Genomic DNA, 17427 nt, shown 5'->3' with positions numbered 1-17427 from the left:
GTGGGGAAGGGATGGTTCCCCTTTTAGGGTTTAGAGGACACGTGTCAGCAGAGGATTGGAGCCCTGCTGACCAACGGCTGGGTGCCACGTGTCACCAGGCCATTGGGCCACGTGTTTAGGGTATTTTTACCCCAAACAGCTCTTAAGCTCTTAGTTAAGGCTATATATAAGCATTAAATTTACTATTGAAAAATGTATAAAGTTAGTAATTCATGACAAAAACACAAAAACACGCGCAAATCGGTGTAATTAGTGTGTTTTTGTTGTGATTTTCTAAATTTAAACAATTTTCTAGAGTAGATTAAATGCTTTTTTTTTTTTTTAAGGGAAAGTAAATTAAATGCTTATATGTAGGCATATAGCCCTAATGGCTATATGTAGCATTTTCCTAATGATAATAATAATTTACCGCACCAAATAAAAATAAAAATAATAAATTGAGCATGGCATAGACATCGTTAGACATTTAAGTTATTCTAAGTTCTAATTAGTTGTTGATTTGTTATTCGTTAAACACTACTCTATGATATGAGAATATTGTTACACATAGCATACAATCATACATGTATAGTAAAAAAAAATACGAGAAATAAAGAATTATAGACGTTAATTTTCTGGGTTTTTAGCAACAGATAATATAGCAAACAAACAGAGAGGTACCACTAAAAAAGCTGCAATCTTCAGCAAATCCTCCGTTCCTTTTGAAATCACTCCAATTCTCGACCAATCTCCACTATATCTGACAAATTAATTCAATGTAATAATCACAAATTAAGTTACAATACATAGTAAATAAAAGTATGAAATTTAGGGAAGGAAGTATTATTACCCTGCATCAACAAATCCTAATCCCAGAATTCCAATGGCAGATTGAGTCAATAATTTGCTAGAGATCTTGAATTTGAAATTGGGGTTCTGCTTGTTTTCTGGAAAATTGGGCTTTTTTGCAAATGTTGTGAGAAATCTCTTTCCTTTTTTTCTGTGGGAAATATGGGTGCACAAGAAGCTATTTCCTGAAAGCAGCATTTCCTTATCTTGTGTTAGGTTATTGCCTTATTGGCTGATCTGAAATCTGGAAAATCTGTGACTTATTGGTTTTAAGTATTTTTACTAGGTGTCTAGGTTGGCCTTAGTTGTGCCACACGCCACATGATACGCATTTGGACACATTCTCTATTTCCTACCTCACATAGTGTTAAAAGATGACAAGTTTTTATCGCAATTCATTTTCATAATTATCAATTCACTTGTTTCTATGTACATTTTCACTCCAAAAATTTACTATGTAAAGTTGAATGAGTAGAAAAAACAGTGTTATGTGAGTTTTTTAGGCAAAAATCAAGGCAGTAAGTATTGATAGTATTTAATTCAATTCGGATCAATTTTTTTATAAGCTATACTTAAGTGACAATGTCCCTTTCATTTAAAATAAAAAATAAAAAAATTGTAAACTTTCAACCACAAGTTAAATATGGAAATGACCAACAAACCCCTAACTCCAAACCACAACTTCCTCACTTCACTCAGCGCCAAAATCACCCAATTAACGGTCCTTAACCACCTCTCTCACTCTCTTGTACTTGAACACTGAAAAATACAAAAAAAAAAAAAAAAAAAAAAAAATCTATTGCAAATTCACAAAAAAATCAAGTATCAAACTCCATGATTTCCTACATCTTCAATCCAATTTCTCTCTCCTTTACTACAAACCCTAATCCCCAATTTCCCGCCAAACCTTACATTTTCTCGCTTCGAAACGTTTCATCCGAAACATCAATCTACACTTTTGACAATTATGAGATTAATCCGAACCCTAGATTTTGCAGAAAACAGGGGAGAGTGATTGTTAATGCTTTCGCCGTTAATGGCGGATTTGAAAGAGCAGGGAACAGAGATGTTGGTGAACAACAGCAAGTGGTGGAGGAGAGAGAAAATTGGGATCGGAAGGTGAATTGTGAGGTTGAAGTGATTTCATGGAGAGAGCGTCGGATTAAGGCGGAGATTACTGTCAATTCCGATGTCGAATCGGTTTGGAATGCTCTTACTGATTATGAACGCCTTGCTGATTTTGTACCTAATCTTGTTTGTAGGTAATCTTTCATCTTTAATTTGTTTTATATTTTTATGCTATAGTTTTTGTTACTTGTATAAATTTGATGGAATCATTACTCTTGAGTTGGTTTTTCGTATGTTTACGATAGCCTTTAAAGCGAATATAGAGAATTATGGAAGGGAGGGAGTATTATAGAAGCAATTCCGATTATATAACAGTTAATGAGTTGTTGGTAAGAATACAAAAGTTGTTTTGGGGAAATTCCCTGCGAAATTTGTTTCCTCGTAGGGGCATTTTCGTGAATAAATCAACACTTTTTTCATTATTATGGGCTCTACAATTGAATAAAGTTGGATTATTTACGAAAATGCCATGTGCAAATAAATTTTGTTTCTCGTTATGAGAAACTGGGGCATCCCCGTTTTGGCGCAACAATATGTTAATGATTCTAGTTTGTCCAAAAAAATTCATGTAAAGTTAGTTTTTGCTTGAGTTCTCTTAATTGTTAGTATCTTGGTAAGGTTGATTTTAGCTAGAGCTCTCTTAATTAGTAGACTATGTTTCTCGAGAATATATAGATGTCTAAGTTAAATTGAGATAGAGAGAGTAGTGAGTGTTGTATACAAGCAGATAATTGATCTAAACAGACTAATAATTTAAGGTATGTTGGCAAAAAGAATAGATATTGCTAAGATGGTAAAAAGGAGTAATATCTTGTTGTTAAATGTTAGAAGTTAACTAATGTTTGACATTTTGCTGTTTACCACTGGATCTGATGAATGTTTCATTGGTTTGTTCGACATATTAAGGGATCATAGCTTGTAAATATCAACTTAGTTGTGAATTTTACCCTGTGATTTGGGTTGTAGCGGATGCCCAAGATCACGACTCAATGGTGCATTATTCCCAAAGTAATTCTTATTATATATCCCTATGAAATGTATGTAGTAATAAGGGAGGTATAAGAGGTTTGATATTGGAACAAGTTGCGCTCTCACGGCCTTACTAACATATGATGTTCATGATAAGTTTGTTCCTCTTGTTTACCCCAGTGTCTACTGTAATTAGCGGTGAAAGTATTTTTGTCTCTTGTGAAACACTTTTTTACATTCCAACCTGCTTCATTCTGATGCTTTTGTTTAATGGTTATTCTATGGCCTACTATTGCCATTTGCCAGTGGAAGAATTCCTTGTCCGTATCCTGGTAGACTGTGGTTAGAGCAAAGAGGCTTCCAAAGGGCATTGTATTGGCATATTGAAGCTCGTGTTGTCTTGGATCTCAAAGAATTTCCTAATTCAGTGAGTTCTTAAAAACTTTTTATTGCATCTCTGTAGCTATATGTGACTAATTCAAGCTGTACAGGGAGGGAGGGAGTAAGTAAATTTGATTTTAAATTTTTTTTAGGCTTTAATAGTTTTTTATAGTAGAAAAATAATGTGAACATTTATAAAGATATGTTAGATTTATAATCTACTGCCAATAGCTCAAAGCCTCAAATTTACAGAACTTTCTTTATGTACCCAATTGTTGTGGCTTCACATCTATATAGATATTTTGCATGGAAACTTGTTTATGACCTATCTAACACTATGGATGTAAACCATTTTTTTAACATCAAAAAGTAATTATCGATTCTGATGCAGCCAAGTGACCATGAACTCCATTTCTCCATGGTGGATGGAGACTTCAAGAAGTTTGAAGGAAAATGGTCGGTAAAATCAAAGAGAAGGTATGATAACTGTTCCCAATGAAATTTTAGGGTTCACTCTTAATTAAATTTGTAGCTGTTCTAAGTTTAGGATAATAGTTTTAGAGTAGAGAGGCAACTTTAATATCATCTTTAACTGGAGCTTTACACATTGAGAAGTGAGAACAATGATGAAGGAATGACTAATCAAGTCAAAACTATAATGATTCTCATCACATGTGTATGATACATTGATAGTTAGGTCTGCCATTCTCTATGATTATAGAAGCAGGATTAAAAAGAAGGAAAAAAAGGGCCATTTCATCTGTCGAAAATCTTGAAGTAACAGCTAAATGTGTTGATCTCTTAATCTGTTATGAACTCTGATTAGACTATGGACAAATTTTCTGTGAGGGTGCCACTGACTGAATATCTATTCTGTCTGTTCACATATAGATATTGCTTGCAAACTTTTAGAAGTTATATCAGTGATTTGTGCAACTGGAATTGTGAGAACCTTTAGAAATATTATCCTTATACAATTTGTTATGTCTTCCACTGAAAGTAGCTTTTCTGAATGAGACAGCTTTTGTTGTTTAAGAAAACCTGCAAATTTCAATATTTGTACTATTTTGACATGCTTCTGTATTGCATAATCTCAGATCCTCGTCTAAGACAACACTATCTTACGAGGTCAATGTCATACCAAAGTTCAACTTTCCAGCAATTTTTTTGGAGAGGATTATTCAATCAGACCTGCCTGTGAATCTTCGAGCCTTGGCTTGCAGAGCTGAGAGCATTGTTGTGGGAAATCAGAAGATGCCTAAACTAGTTAGCTCAAAAAGCAGAAATTCTGTTAATACTAGTAGCACTAGCTTGCCAAGTACTTTAAAAGAGAAAGATATGTCTACAGAGGAGCTAAAGAAGAATTCCTCCAGTTCTATCCTTGGGCCCTTGCCCCAGGCACCTTCTGAGTTGAATAGTACTTGGGGGATATATGGTAAAGTTTGTAGGCTTGACAAACCCTGCTTAGTGGATGAGATTCATCTTCGTCGATTTGATGGCCTATTGGTAATTAATTGACTTTAACTATTTTCAATTGATTTTCCTGATGAAGAGGATCTCATTGTTGCTAATTGCTATGTCTATCTGACAACAACTTATGTACTGAAGGAAAATGGTGGTGTTCATCGCTGTGTTGTTGCTAGCATTACTGTTAAAGCTCCTGTTCGTGAAGTCTGGGATGTATTAACTACTTATGAAAGTCTTCCAGAGTGAGTAAAGCCAATTTGTTGCATGAATCAGAATGTTGTCTAGTTCTTTTCTTCAGTTTAGTTGTGCTTGACAGTTTTTTTTTTTCACAAGTTTAATTAATTTTGCCTGAATTTTGTTTAAACTTTATCTTGGGATGGAGAACGTTCATCCCGGATAAATTGATCAAAATGCTTGCCTTGGATGAATTTATTTTTATATACACATTCTTATGACTTGAATTAACCATCTTTCTGAAATAATTCTGTGCTGACCATTCCAAAACTTCGTTATGTAAACAAAAGTAATCTGTTTAGTTGAATGATGTTTCCATGAAGATCAACCCAAGGCAACCTGAAAGAATTGTTACTTGGCTAAGATTATAAATAAAATAATAATAATAAAATTAAATAAATAAAATAAAAACACTTGACCTGTGGTTTTTGCTTCTTTGCATTAGGCTTTTCAGTCCTAGTTAACTAAGCTATATGTTTCTGCAGGATAGTTCCAAATTTGGCAATCAGCAAAGTTTTATTTCGAGATAACAACAAAGTTCGCATCCTTCAGGTAAAAACAGGATATGTTTTTAATTCTAGTTTGTATTAACATAATAGGCAATCTTCTTATATCCATTGCATCATTGTCTTGAAATCATAAACCTAAAAATTCTATGCTCTTCTCCCCCATAGCTATTACCTTGTTTAAAGCTTATTCTATTTTTATTAAAGTGAGTGAAGTTCTTTTACGCATTTTTCCACAGGAAGGATGCAAGGGTCTACTATATATGGTACTCCATGCACGGGTTGTCATGGACTTGTGTGAACAGCTTGAGCAAGAAATTAGCTTTGAGCAAGTTGAGGGAGATTTTGACTCTTTCCATGGCAGGTGGCAGCTTGAGCAGCTCGGGAACCATCACACATTGCTAAAGTACTCTGTGGAGTCAAAAATGCGCCAAGATACTTTTCTCTCAGAATCAATTATGGAAGAGGTATGCTAAAACTTCAACTTTAGTAATTAATTATCCACGGGGTTAGGATTCAAGAAGTTGTTAAAATCGGGTTGTTATCTGATTGCAATCTGGTTGCCTCTTGTGTTAACAATTCGGCATAGAGTATTTTTTAATGCTTACAATTGGATGATGCTGTTATATTGGCTTGGAAGAGATGATGAACAATTCAATATGAATATGTAGGTTATATATGAGGATCTTCCGTCCAACTTATGTGCAATTCGAGACTACATTGAGAAGAGGATGGGAACAAGTTCTGACGAACATGATGAACCACATGTGGAGCAACAGAAGGATGAAACTTGCAAAGTGCAGCCTAACACTTCTTCTAGTGGAGGCAAAACTGATCAAAGGAATGTGAAAATTCAATTGAGCAGTAGCAGTTCAACTTCCATAAAGCAAAAGCCTAGAGTCCCTGGCTTGCAACAGGACATTGAAGTTCTAAAGTCTGAGCTCCTGAAATTTGTTTCTGAGCATGGGCAGGATGGGTTCATGCCCATGAGGAAGCAACTCCGTTCTCATGGTAGGGTTGACATTGAAAAGGCAATCAACCGGATGGGCGGTTTTAGGAGGATTGCAACATTGATGAACCTGTCTCTTGCTTATAAACATCGAAAACCCAAAGGTTATTGGGACAATCTTGAAAATTTGCAGGTGGAGGTAAGTTCTAGAATTCTGCTCGTTTATTTCCCTATGTCTGATCAATTTTAGTAAGATAACAGAACATTTATGTAATTTTTTAGATTCTTAATAAAAGTATCTACTCCTTGTCTATTTCAGATTCATCGATTTCAAAAGAACTGGGGGATGGATCCATCATATATGCCCAGCAGAAAAGCATTTGAACGCGCAGGTCAAACTATTATTGCTTAATTACTTCCCAACCTGTATATATTTGGACAGCTTTGTTTCCAGAAAAAAAAATTCACTTATTGCCTTTTTGGTAGGCTTTTGGTTTTAGTTTCCTGCAAGATATAAAAAACTGAGAAGAATTTTATTTTTGCAGGACGGTATGACATTGCCCGTGCCCTTGAAAAATGGGGCGGCCTACATGAAGTATCCCGTCTTCTGTCGCTCAAATTAAGGCACCCCAACAGGCAGCAGACAAGTCTTTCTAGTGACAAGAAAATTGCTAATGGTTCATCTGATAGTGATAAAGCTGAAGAAAGTACAGAATGTAAACCTTATGTATCTTTAGATACACAGGAATGGCTTACAAAATTAAACGATATAGACATAACTTGGGTTGAATAAATATAACACAGCTTATATTTCTGGCATCATGGAAGAGCCAAGAGTCTTAAGTCCCAGCCTAACCAAAACAAAAGTTGAAAAAGCATAGACAAAGTTGATCCTTAATTTGCAGGACCAATAGAAAACTCATCATATATTAAAATTGACAGATTATTTGATTCATATATCATTGCTGAAAATATTAGATTCGTCACAAGAAGAAGGCTGCAGAGCGCGAATCCTGATATCATAAGTCCCGGCTGCATCTGAATCCCCATTCCATCCCCATGAACCTGTGGTATCAGGGGATATATCTTTCTGCTTGGAAGAATGAGAACGGCCAAAGTTGCTAAAATTACGATCATTTCCAACATAGTTGCCACATTTCCGGCATAACAGTTTAGTTCTTCGCTGAAATATCCCCCATGAACGAGCTGACTCGAAATAAGGCTTGCACCTAAGCTGTTGGGTTCGACTAAACCTTGTCTCGTCTATAGACAAGAAAGAAATGATGCCCTTTTTGATAGATTTTCCGTAGTACTTTGAACCGATCACAGAGGTATTACGATTACATGAATTGAGGTTGAGATCATACCCACATGAACCACAGCTGCAGGAAAGAAAAAACAGTCCAGAATAATGAGATAAACGAATGAATGTCAGAGAAATTGACAAGAAAGAAGCTAGAGAAGGGGGAGGAGAGAACCTGTAATCGACGTCGTGAAGCGAAGAGGAGGAGAGGGAATGGACAGGGTAGCCATCAAAGTGATGCGGATCAACCAACATGATTATTTTGTCTTGTGTTTGAATGTTGGTTGAGGAAAGGAAAAACCAGATTTTTGCAATTTTAGAATGTTGAATAATGACAGACTGCCGCCATCAAGTTACCGTTAGCCTCCACTTATTTGTGTTCGAAAAAAAGGATAGAAAATAGCTAAAGTTGCCATGTCGACAGAGAGGACCAAATGACTCTTTTACCCCTAGTCAAAGGATTTTTTTTTTAATTTTTTTAAAACAACCTGGTCAAAGGATATAAAAATTGATTAATAAAATATGCTTTTTCCATTTTATTTTTGTTGACATGATTCCTATTTTACATCAACCGATGTTTAATAAGTAAAAATTATAAAAAGTTAACTTGAAATTATAAGTGAGACAATTTAAGCGACTTTAACATGATTTCACATCGACATAATTTTTTTTTTCTTCTTATATATAACTTGTAAACAAAGATGGTACAAAAGAGGTGCAAATAGTGTAATATGGAATAGCCATAATATGCCAGCAAAATTGAACTCTTTAATAATTATATAATGAATGCATCTTATTTTAAACAGAGGAAGAAATTATAATTATAATTACAAAAGATTACATTATGTAGAAAATGCTAGGCAATTCATCTAAAATATGATATAAAGGGATATATGATATACATTATGTAGAAGTGTAGAACATGAAGCAACTTTGGCATATATATATACATAATTGATACAAATTCAATGAGACACCTTCATTTCTTCAGAATCCTCTTAGCTGCAGCAAAACTCGGGCTATGCTGCAATGTTTGTTTGGAGGGCAGAACACCAACTGCATGTACTGGATTCGGAAACCATCCTCTATAATTTTCGAAAAGATAAAAAACAGAAACAAATAGATTCAAATTCAAAGTCTGTCTGATAAATTTATGCAGATATATTAATAGATTATGATCCAAAGAACAGCAGCTAATTCTCACATGTATGAACATCATAAACTACCTTGCCAAAAAAGAATAAACAAACTGATGGTTTTACAAGTTCAGCAAATAATTTCAACCAATTAAAACACTGAAAGGCAAAGGAAAGACAACACACCTCTGCATACGCTCAAAAGCCCGTTCAGCAGCAGCCTCAAGCATGCTTAGAAAGTGCTGCGTATCCTCATCCGACTGCAACAGATAGTGTCATTTGTAACAAAAAGTGTCATTTGTAACAAAAAGTCTGAACTATAGTCATGTTTTATACAATACAAAATTCGAAACCCAACATTTGGTTAAGTCTGAAACACAAGGGAAGAGACTTTAATAGTTTATGTTTGTGAAATTGTGATCAAGCACAAACTACAGCAATTAGCACTGTCTGAATAGAATGTTAGTTGTAGGTTCTTTCTTGATCAAATCAAGTCACAAAAACGAGCATTTCCGACAACAACACTATCAGTAAATCCACTAATACATACAAAGCAGACGTGAAGATTAAAGGATTTTGTCCTATAAAAATCAAGACTGAACAGCAATAATCCTAGTGCATTAGTAACAGCATTTGTGGCAAACTGAATCAATATCCCATTAAAACTTAAGAACATCAAGGCCATCAATCACACTACTAAGTACTAACAATCAATAAAAGCGTTAATCACATGAGTGAGGTCGGACTAATAATAAGTACTAACAATGAACCCAAAATGCAAATCACCATAAGCAATGTTGGATAAATGGTGCAAAATGTCATTTTTCCAACTTCATAATTGTACAAAATGTTTACTCCTATATTCTACAAATTCAATCCTAAATAATTACCGAATAATAAGGTGAAATTTGTATAAATCACCTTTTTTGTCCAACTTTCTTTTTTGAAAAAACCACCTTTTATGTATTTTTATTTACGTACTAAACCAGCTTTTAAGTACCTAAATTTTTTATTGCACCACCCCCTATTAATGGCAAGCTACAATGCTTTGTACTACCTCCGTTTTGTATTAATGACAACTTTGGGGTATTATTTGAGAAATATAAAATATTCCAAAGTTGCAACTAATACAAAACAGAGATAGTAGCTTGCTTTTCCACATCAATTTTTAAGCTACAAAACTTTAGCAACAAAGTATTCCAATGGTAAACTACAACATCTTGTAATTTGCAAAAAATAAAATTTTAAAAAATAAATAATTAAATAAGTGTACACATGTTACAATATGAGTGGAGTTTATTTGTCTTTTTTTTTCCAATCAAGCATGTAGCTTAAGCACCTCCAATGGTTGGGAAAAGGGACTAACTTGCAAATATTAAAAATCTTAAGCTAGTAGCTACACCATTGTTGCACATGCATCTTGATGATTAGCTTTGGCAAGCAAATTAGCTTTGTAGAGCTAATTAACTTGGCAAATATTTGTTAGATAAAAAATCTAATATATATATATATATATATATATATATATATAGGGATTTCCTATATAGGGATTTGCTAGAATGATAAATAAGAAATGAGAAAAGAAATCTCCACCCTTAGATTTTAGTAACCACCAACGGCTCAGATTAGAACATTAAAAATTCACCCTTCTCTTTCATCCCCCTCCCATGTTTCTATTTCATATGTATGGCTGGTTTCCTTTCTTTCTCTCTCCTCTCTTTTCTCTTTCCCTTATTTCTGTTTCCTTTAAACTTATTTTTTTTTCATTTACATTGGCTCTTAATTTATGCAAGCAACAACTCCCACCGACTGAAGACCAATTCAAGGTAAATTTGACGGTTTTTTTCCCTTTTTTTCACAATTTTACTTTTAGGGGTTCCCAATTAAAGTTATTGGGGTTTCCAATTAAAGTTTCTTATTGCTTTTGATCAATCATAATTTTAGTTTCAGGGATCTGCAATTAAATAAAGTTTTTGATTTTTTATTTTACAAATTCTACAATATTTGTTAATTATGGTTTTTAAAAATTGTTCTTTTTTACCCAAAATTTGTGTTTTTTGATTCATTTGTTACGAAACCTATGATACTCTTGGAAATGGTTAGTGGCCTAGTGCCTTGATATATTGGTTGTTGTGCTTACTGATTAGTGGAATAAGAAACATATTAGCTCCTTTTTTTGAGATCTAAAATATATACTACGTAATAGGCAGAGTTACTCTTGGTTGTATCATTTTTTTTTTTGCATTCATAAGTTGAATTTTTGGATATTATTAGATAACAAAAAATGATTTTGTGAAACCTATTAGCTCAAACGGTAGAGCATTGTGCATTTGCACAAGGTTGTGGGTTCGAATCCCTCATGGGTTATCAGTTAGTCGTAATTTGTTGTTTCCTGAGTTATAGTTTTGGCATTATTGCATTAATCGTATACTGAAATCAATATAGCAATGGAGCATGTAAAAATGGAGCTGAACCAAATAGAAATGCAGATAATAATTATTCAAGATAAATATATATCTGTCATTCAATCCCAATCACAAAATCAATTACATGTCCATGTGAGACAAAAAATGGAATAACTCTGCAAACATTCAATAGCCAAATTAAACCCAACACCGTCTGAAGTGCCTATATATTGTTAATAAGGAATAACTAACCAAAGAAGAGAATCAAGCCTCTTTCATAGGGCAATTGCGACTATCATGTTGTGCATATTTTCCACATGATTTACATAGTCTCTGTCGCTTTTGCTTATCTTCAATAGCCTTCTCTTTCCCACTTGGAATTCTCTTGCCACTTCCTTTAGTTATTGAATGCTTTGGTGGATGAATATCAATTTTCACTGGAATGGTAGACTCCACATATGCTTCCAAATCATTTGTCTTGTTATCTACACAAACATTGGTACTCTCGAGCAAAGATTTTTTAAAATCTATGATCCCATTCCTTAAAACACGAATTTTATCAATATCATAACCGACCAATTCTGCACAACCATGAAAATCTTTCCATAACTCAGATATTTCTATATTAGCAAGTTGAATTTGAGAACAACCTTCATCTACAACAGTATCCATATCAAATATAAGTGAGCAAGTTGCACTTTTAGTCCATCTGTGAACAATATAATATGATGGTATTGCATCAATTCCTCTGCCCTTGAAAACACAAAGAATATGACGACATGGAATGCCATCTTGTTCAAATAACTTACATGAGCAATGAGCCACATTGTCCAAAGTATTATAAGATACAATTCTTTGCTTTGGTTTCCAAGGATTACTGTCATGACTTCAAATATTATACTTCCATTTTCCTCTTTGGTCTCCTTTTGAAAGACATAAAAATTTGCATGAGTATAAATATCTCTTGCATGCTTTTCTATACTATGATTTGTCTTCAATATAGGAAGTGAATGTGATGTGTCATGATCAGATTTTTTTTGGTTATGCCTCTGCCTGTCAATAATACTTTCATATCGAACCCAAAATTCAACCAAATTGAGCCACTTATCTGTAAGACTACCAAATACTGAATTTTCACTTTTAGAAATAGAAGTTGTTCTAAATAAACCAGCCAAGAACAAGTCTTTGAAGTATGCAGGTATCCATGAGTGTCGTATCTCGTACATAGAAGAGAACCACTCGTTTTTTGTGAGCTCAAACTCATTAACAACTTGTGTCCAACTATGCTCAAATTCCTCTGGAGTCTCTGATTGCCACACACATGATTTAAATTTATATTGAAAATCCTCGTTACTATTAAGACTTCCACCTACCTTCTCATAAACTTTTTTAAAATATGCCACATGCAAAATCGATGAGAAGAGGTATCAAATATATTTTTTATTGCAGCTTTCATTGCTGGATCTTGATCGGTGATTATGCATCTAGGTTTATGACCACCCATTGCTTCTAAGAACTTCTCAAACAACCAAGTAAAGGATTCAGTTTTCTCATCACACAAAAATGCAGCACCAAATGTAATGCATTGTCGATGATGATTTCTTCCGGTAAATGGAGCAAATATCATTGAGTATTTATTTGTTCCATATGTCGTATCAAAAGAGACAATATCACCGAAAGTGGCATAATTTTTTCTCCCAATGCCATCAGCCCAGAAAAAATACTTTAACCGATGTTCATCATCTACCTCATATGCAAAATAATAAGAAGGATCAAGTTCTTTTTTTCTTTCAAAATTCTCTTTAAACATCTGTGCATCATAATCACTGATCATAATTTTAAGTCCTGTTTGATAATTTTGAAGGTCTTTTTGCGTACATCCAACTTTATCATATCCTCCAACTTGATGTTTAATCAACTGATATGCTTTGGCAGGTCCTATATTGGCTCGACTACATGTGAATAAAACAGCCTTATGCATAGAATTAACCTTTCTTGTCGATCTCAAAAGGTGTCTCTTTGTAGGAGTTGCAAGTGCATGGGTATGGTGCTCAACAAACTCCTTAATCTCATATTTACCCTCTTTCGTTCGCTTGATTTTGATTTTGGCACCACACCCTTCTCTTGTTTCTTTCAACCTTTTAGATTTACCCCCATTCATAGATTGATTTGTAGGTTGATTATAACCTTCTTTAGAACACAAAAAATATTTCCATATAACAAAACCAGTCTTCTTATCTTTCACCCCCGTCAAAGACCTAACGCTAAAACCAATATTATGTGCATACCGTTTGTAAAATTCTGCTCCTTCATCTAAGTTATTAAATATCATTCCTAATGATGGCCTGACATTATCCATTGCCTTGATTGCCTTCATAAGGGGTAACAATAAACATGTATGGAATAAGTAAAAGATATTATAATTGATGATGTAATTAAAAAAACATTAATGGTGTGCTATTGTTAGATACTACAGAGTATGAAATTTTAAGCATTTTTTATTAATGAAATAAAAATTGAATGTATGTACCTATTCCATATAAACACACAAAGACAATAATCAATCAAAGAAAACCCCAAAATCATGTACTATCTAGTTAACCACTTGATTTGATATTAATAAAAAAAATGCAAACAAACAAACAAGAATTATTCAAGCTAACAATTATCAAGTCTAGGTATTATTAAAAAAAATAAAAAAAAAAAAAAAAAACAAATACCAGTCCATACCTCAATTGTGATTGAAATTGTTGGTCAAAGCAGCAAGATAATACTATTGTAAAGGTGCAATTTTTGTCGTTTTTGCCGATCACATAATTTTTTGGTCAATTGATCAATTAAAGAAGAATGAAGAGCTTATTGAAAAAAAAAGGAACTGAAATAGAAACGTGGGAGGGGGATGAAAGAGAAGGGTGAATTTTTAATGTTCTAATCTGAGCCGTTGGTGGTTACTAAAATCTAAGGGTGGAGATTTCTTTTCTCATTTCTTATTTCTCATTCTAGCAATATATATATATATATATATATATATATATATATATATATATATATATATATGTTAAATTGTGACTCGAAATCTAGTAGGGCTGACTTTGAACGAATATATCTCTCAAACTACAACTGAATTTGAGGTGATTCAAGTTGGAGGTGATAGCTTGGTTCAAGAGCTTTCCAACGATAGGTCATATGCCCAATTCCGATAAGAAACAAGAAAGTTATGACCATTTTTACAAAAACCTGACAAAGCTGAAAATTTGCAACTAGGCTGCGAGCTATAGCTCTATGCGAGTGAGCTATAGCTCGGCCCTATGAGGACCTACGGCAGGCATGAGCTAGATGCCGAGCTATAGCTCGGTAGTTAGGTTATTCTAGGATAATTTATGGAATATTTCCTAAAATTATATCTTTTCTATGACGGCTATTTGAGTATACTTGGGGAACAATCTTAGAGTTTTTTTAGGGTTTCCTTGTGTTATAAAAGGACCCTTTAGTTGATCAATTAGATCATACCTTTTGAGCCGTTAGATTTAGGACTCCTTGTATTATTCTCTTGTTTCTTTCTCCATTATAGTGAAGAAGCTCTCGAATCCCCCACCCGTGGATGTAGGTCTATTTTGACCGAACCACGTAAATCCTTGTGTTCTTGGTTTATCTTCTTTATTGTTTTTTTTTTTTTCTCGTTCTTAATTTCATTGACTTGTTCCGCATTAATCAAACACAATTACACCCTAATTTCCTAACAATCTAATATATATATATATATATATATATATATATAGGGGAGTTTTTTCCCGAGATTTTAGAGCGCCACATAGGATTTTTATTTTTAAAAAATTATTAGAGCGCCACATAGGATTAATATTTTTAAAACACTACAATAGGATTATGCCACCTAAGATTAGTTAACGTGTCACGTAAGATTATAAATTATAGTTATATCCAATAAATAATTCAAGTGTCACATAAGCATAATTGACCAATGAGATTTTAATGGTTACATTAATTAAATACGAAATACTATCTTTTGAGATTGGGAAGTTTTTTCCCGAGATTTTAGAGTGCCACATAGGATTTTTATTTTATAAAAATTATTAGAGCGCCACATAGGATTAATATTTTTAAAACGCTACAATAGGATTATGCCACCTAAGATTAGTTAACGTGTCACGTAAGATTATAAATTATAGTTATATCCAATAAATAATTCAAGTGTCACATAAGCATAATTGACCAATAAGATTTTAATGGTTACATTAATTAAATACGAAATACTTCTTTTGAGATTGGGAAGTTTTTTCCCGAGATTTTAGAGTGCCACATAGGATTTTTATTTTTAAAAAATTATTAGAGCGCCACATAGGATTAATATTTTTAAAACGCTACAATAGGATTATGCCACCTAAGATTAGTTAACGTGTCACGTAAGATTATAAATTATAGTTATATCCAATAAATAATTCAAGTGTCACATAAGCATAATTGACCAATGAGATTTTAATGGTTACATTAATTAAATACGAAATATTATCTTTTGAGATTATGAATTTTATCTAATATTTTAAAACAAATACGGAGAAAATGATATATTACGTACAAGTGTACAACTAATAAAATAACAAATGTAATCACATAAATATGAAAATAGTTTTTTAAAAAAATAGAACGACCCGTGCATCGCACGGGCTTCATCTAGTATATATATATAAAGGGGAGTTTTTTCACGAGTTTTTAGAGAATCACGTAGGATTTAATTTTTTCAGCACGCCACGTAGGATAATAAATTTTAGTGGTAGCCAATTAAATACGAGGTTATTAATTTCTTTTAGAATTAAATAATTTAACTGACACGTAAGAAAAATTAGCGAATGAGATTATCCAGTTTAAATTAATTAAATATAAAATATTATCTTTTAATATCAGGAATTTTATCTAAATATTTAACAATTTTTAGCACATAAATATATATGTAAAAATATTATTTTAAAAAATTCAAACAAACCGTGCATCGCACGGGCTTCATCTAGTATTATTAATTTAAAAATAAATTAATTTACAACTAACTTAACCATTGGAGCAATAAATAGCTTGAATTGTTGTAGCTAAAGAAGATGATGTGGCATGCCAAGCTATTAAATAAATTAGCCAACCATTGTAAGAGCAACTCCAACAGTGTAAAATTAGGACTAGCTTGCAATTTATGAAACTAATAAATAATTAGCTTAACCATTGGAATTGCATTACCAAATTAGCTGGGCAAAGCTATTCGCTTAGCTAAGCTAATTAGCTTAGCAAATTGTGGGAATTAAAAAAAATAATAAAAAAAAAAATATTGAAAATTAGCTTAACCATTGTGGGATTAATTAGCTACAAGGTAGATTAGCTTTGCAATCCTAGGTGGCATGGCAAGCTAATTTCACAATTAGCTTACCATTGGAGTTGCTCTAATTGCTCTTTATTTGGGCTACAGTAGTTTGCATGTTGCTTAATTTTTTGTTCTCCAATGGTAAGTATGTAGCTAGATATTTTTATTTTAATTGCAAGCAAGTCCTTACAATTAATCCATTGGAGATGCTCTAGTATTCCACCTTGCAATTAAGTGGGCAGCGGTTTCACCGGTTGCAAGCAAGTCCTTACAATTAAACCATTGGAGATGCTCTAGTATTCCACCTTGCAATTAAGTGGGCAGCGGTTTCACCGTCTCTTTTCACGTGAGTAGTTACCGTTAGTATCCCATTTTGTTAAGCAGGCAACGATATTATCGGCTCTTTTGGAAAAAAACAGTTTAAACAACTTTACTTTACTTTCTTATACACGCAGGTTACAAAATACAACTTTTTTTTTTATACGAGTACATAATATTGTCAGTTTGTCACACCATCTTCATCAAAGGAAAGGAAAAAAAAAATGCTTCCCATTTTTGTTGTTCAATTTAGGTAACATTTCCTTATTATTGAATAAAATCATGAAAATCGATAAAATACAATGAATAATAATCCATAGCTGTTTCAAAAAAAAAAAAAAAAAAAAAAAAAAATCCATAGCCTCATAAAATAAGGAAATATTCCTCCTAAAAAGGTAACCAATCGGCATTACCTAAACCAATATTTTATCACAATAATCA

The 17427-nt window shown here is 33.1% G+C and overlaps 4 protein-coding genes across 4 annotated transcripts; 1 reads left to right on the top strand and 3 right to left on the bottom strand.

The window, feature by feature from the left end:
* Positions 1 to 315: 315 nt before the first annotated feature.
* Positions 316 to 1134, bottom strand: LOC110701326. Its single transcript, XM_021878965.1, has 2 exons — positions 830 to 1134; positions 316 to 739 (listed from the first exon to the last, which is right to left on the bottom strand). Exons 1-2 carry the CDS (start codon positions 1024 to 1026, stop codon positions 607 to 609), a joined length of 330 nt encoding a protein of 109 aa, XP_021734657.1. The 5' UTR covers positions 1027 to 1134; the 3' UTR covers positions 316 to 606.
* Positions 1135 to 1222: 88 nt separating this feature from the next.
* Positions 1223 to 7417, top strand: LOC110701324. Its single transcript, XM_021878963.1, has 10 exons — positions 1223 to 2090; positions 3232 to 3352; positions 3698 to 3783; positions 4404 to 4812; positions 4915 to 5015; positions 5493 to 5559; positions 5753 to 5980; positions 6185 to 6661; positions 6782 to 6854; positions 7008 to 7417. Exons 1-10 carry the CDS (start codon positions 1663 to 1665, stop codon positions 7253 to 7255), a joined length of 2238 nt encoding a protein of 745 aa, XP_021734655.1. The 5' UTR covers positions 1223 to 1662; the 3' UTR covers positions 7256 to 7417.
* LOC110701325 (uncharacterized protein At4g08330, chloroplastic-like) lies at positions 7397 to 8366 on the bottom strand. The gene is made up of 2 exons (XM_021878964.1): positions 7941 to 8366; positions 7397 to 7844 (listed from the first exon to the last, which is right to left on the bottom strand). Exons 1-2 carry the CDS (start codon positions 8018 to 8020, stop codon positions 7415 to 7417), a joined length of 510 nt encoding a protein of 169 aa, XP_021734656.1. The 5' UTR covers positions 8021 to 8366; the 3' UTR covers positions 7397 to 7414.
* Positions 8367 to 11570: 3204 nt separating this feature from the next.
* LOC110701476 (protein FAR1-RELATED SEQUENCE 5-like) lies at positions 11571 to 13665 on the bottom strand. The gene is made up of 3 exons (XM_021879125.1): positions 12804 to 13665; positions 12116 to 12612; positions 11571 to 12059 (listed from the first exon to the last, which is right to left on the bottom strand). Exons 1-3 carry the CDS (start codon positions 13663 to 13665, stop codon positions 11571 to 11573), a joined length of 1848 nt encoding a protein of 615 aa, XP_021734817.1.
* Between the last annotated feature and the right edge of the window lie 3762 nt (positions 13666 to 17427).

The sequence above is a fragment of the Chenopodium quinoa genome, unplaced genomic scaffold (assembly GCF_001683475.1).
Source record: "Chenopodium quinoa cultivar QQ74 unplaced genomic scaffold, ASM168347v1, whole genome shotgun sequence".
Taxonomy (NCBI): domain Eukaryota; kingdom Viridiplantae; phylum Streptophyta; class Magnoliopsida; order Caryophyllales; family Amaranthaceae; genus Chenopodium; species Chenopodium quinoa.
Note: the sequence above shows the minus strand (reverse complement) of the source record. Positions and strands in the feature narration are given on the sequence as shown.

What these genes read in the sequence shown, in the direction of transcription:
- LOC110701326 (XM_021878965.1), bottom strand. Translation starts at nt 1,026, where the DNA reads ATGCTGCTTTCAGGAAATAGCTTCTTGTGCACCCATATTTCCCACAGA. An exon ending in TTAGGATTTGTTGATGCAGG is followed by an intron (nt 740 to 829) that starts GTAATAATACTT and finishes TTAATTTGTCAG; the next exon opens with ATATAGTGGAGATTGGTCGA.
- LOC110701324 (XM_021878963.1), top strand. Translation starts at nt 1,663, where the DNA reads ATGATTTCCTACATCTTCAATCCAATTTCTCTCTCCTTTACTACAAAC. An exon ending in TCAAAGAATTTCCTAATTCA is followed by an intron (nt 3,353 to 3,697) that starts GTGAGTTCTTAA and finishes ATTCTGATGCAG; the next exon opens with CCAAGTGACCATGAACTCCA. An exon ending in TTGAAAATTTGCAGGTGGAG is followed by an intron (nt 6,662 to 6,781) that starts GTAAGTTCTAGA and finishes TGTCTATTTCAG; the next exon opens with ATTCATCGATTTCAAAAGAA.
- LOC110701325 (XM_021878964.1), bottom strand. Translation starts at nt 8,020, where the DNA reads ATGTTGGTTGATCCGCATCACTTTGATGGCTACCCTGTCCATTCCCTC. An exon ending in CTTCACGACGTCGATTACAG is followed by an intron (nt 7,845 to 7,940) that starts GTTCTCTCCTCC and finishes TCTTTCCTGCAG; the next exon opens with CTGTGGTTCATGTGGGTATG.
- LOC110701476 (XM_021879125.1), bottom strand. Translation starts at nt 13,665, where the DNA reads ATGGATAATGTCAGGCCATCATTAGGAATGATATTTAATAACTTAGAT. An exon ending in GTTCTTAGAAGCAATGGGTG is followed by an intron (nt 12,613 to 12,803) that starts GTCATAAACCTA and finishes TGTGGCAATCAG; the next exon opens with AGACTCCAGAGGAATTTGAG. An exon ending in CAATGTGGCTCATTGCTCAT is followed by an intron (nt 12,060 to 12,115) that starts GTAAGTTATTTG and finishes TGTGTTTTCAAG; the next exon opens with GGCAGAGGAATTGATGCAAT.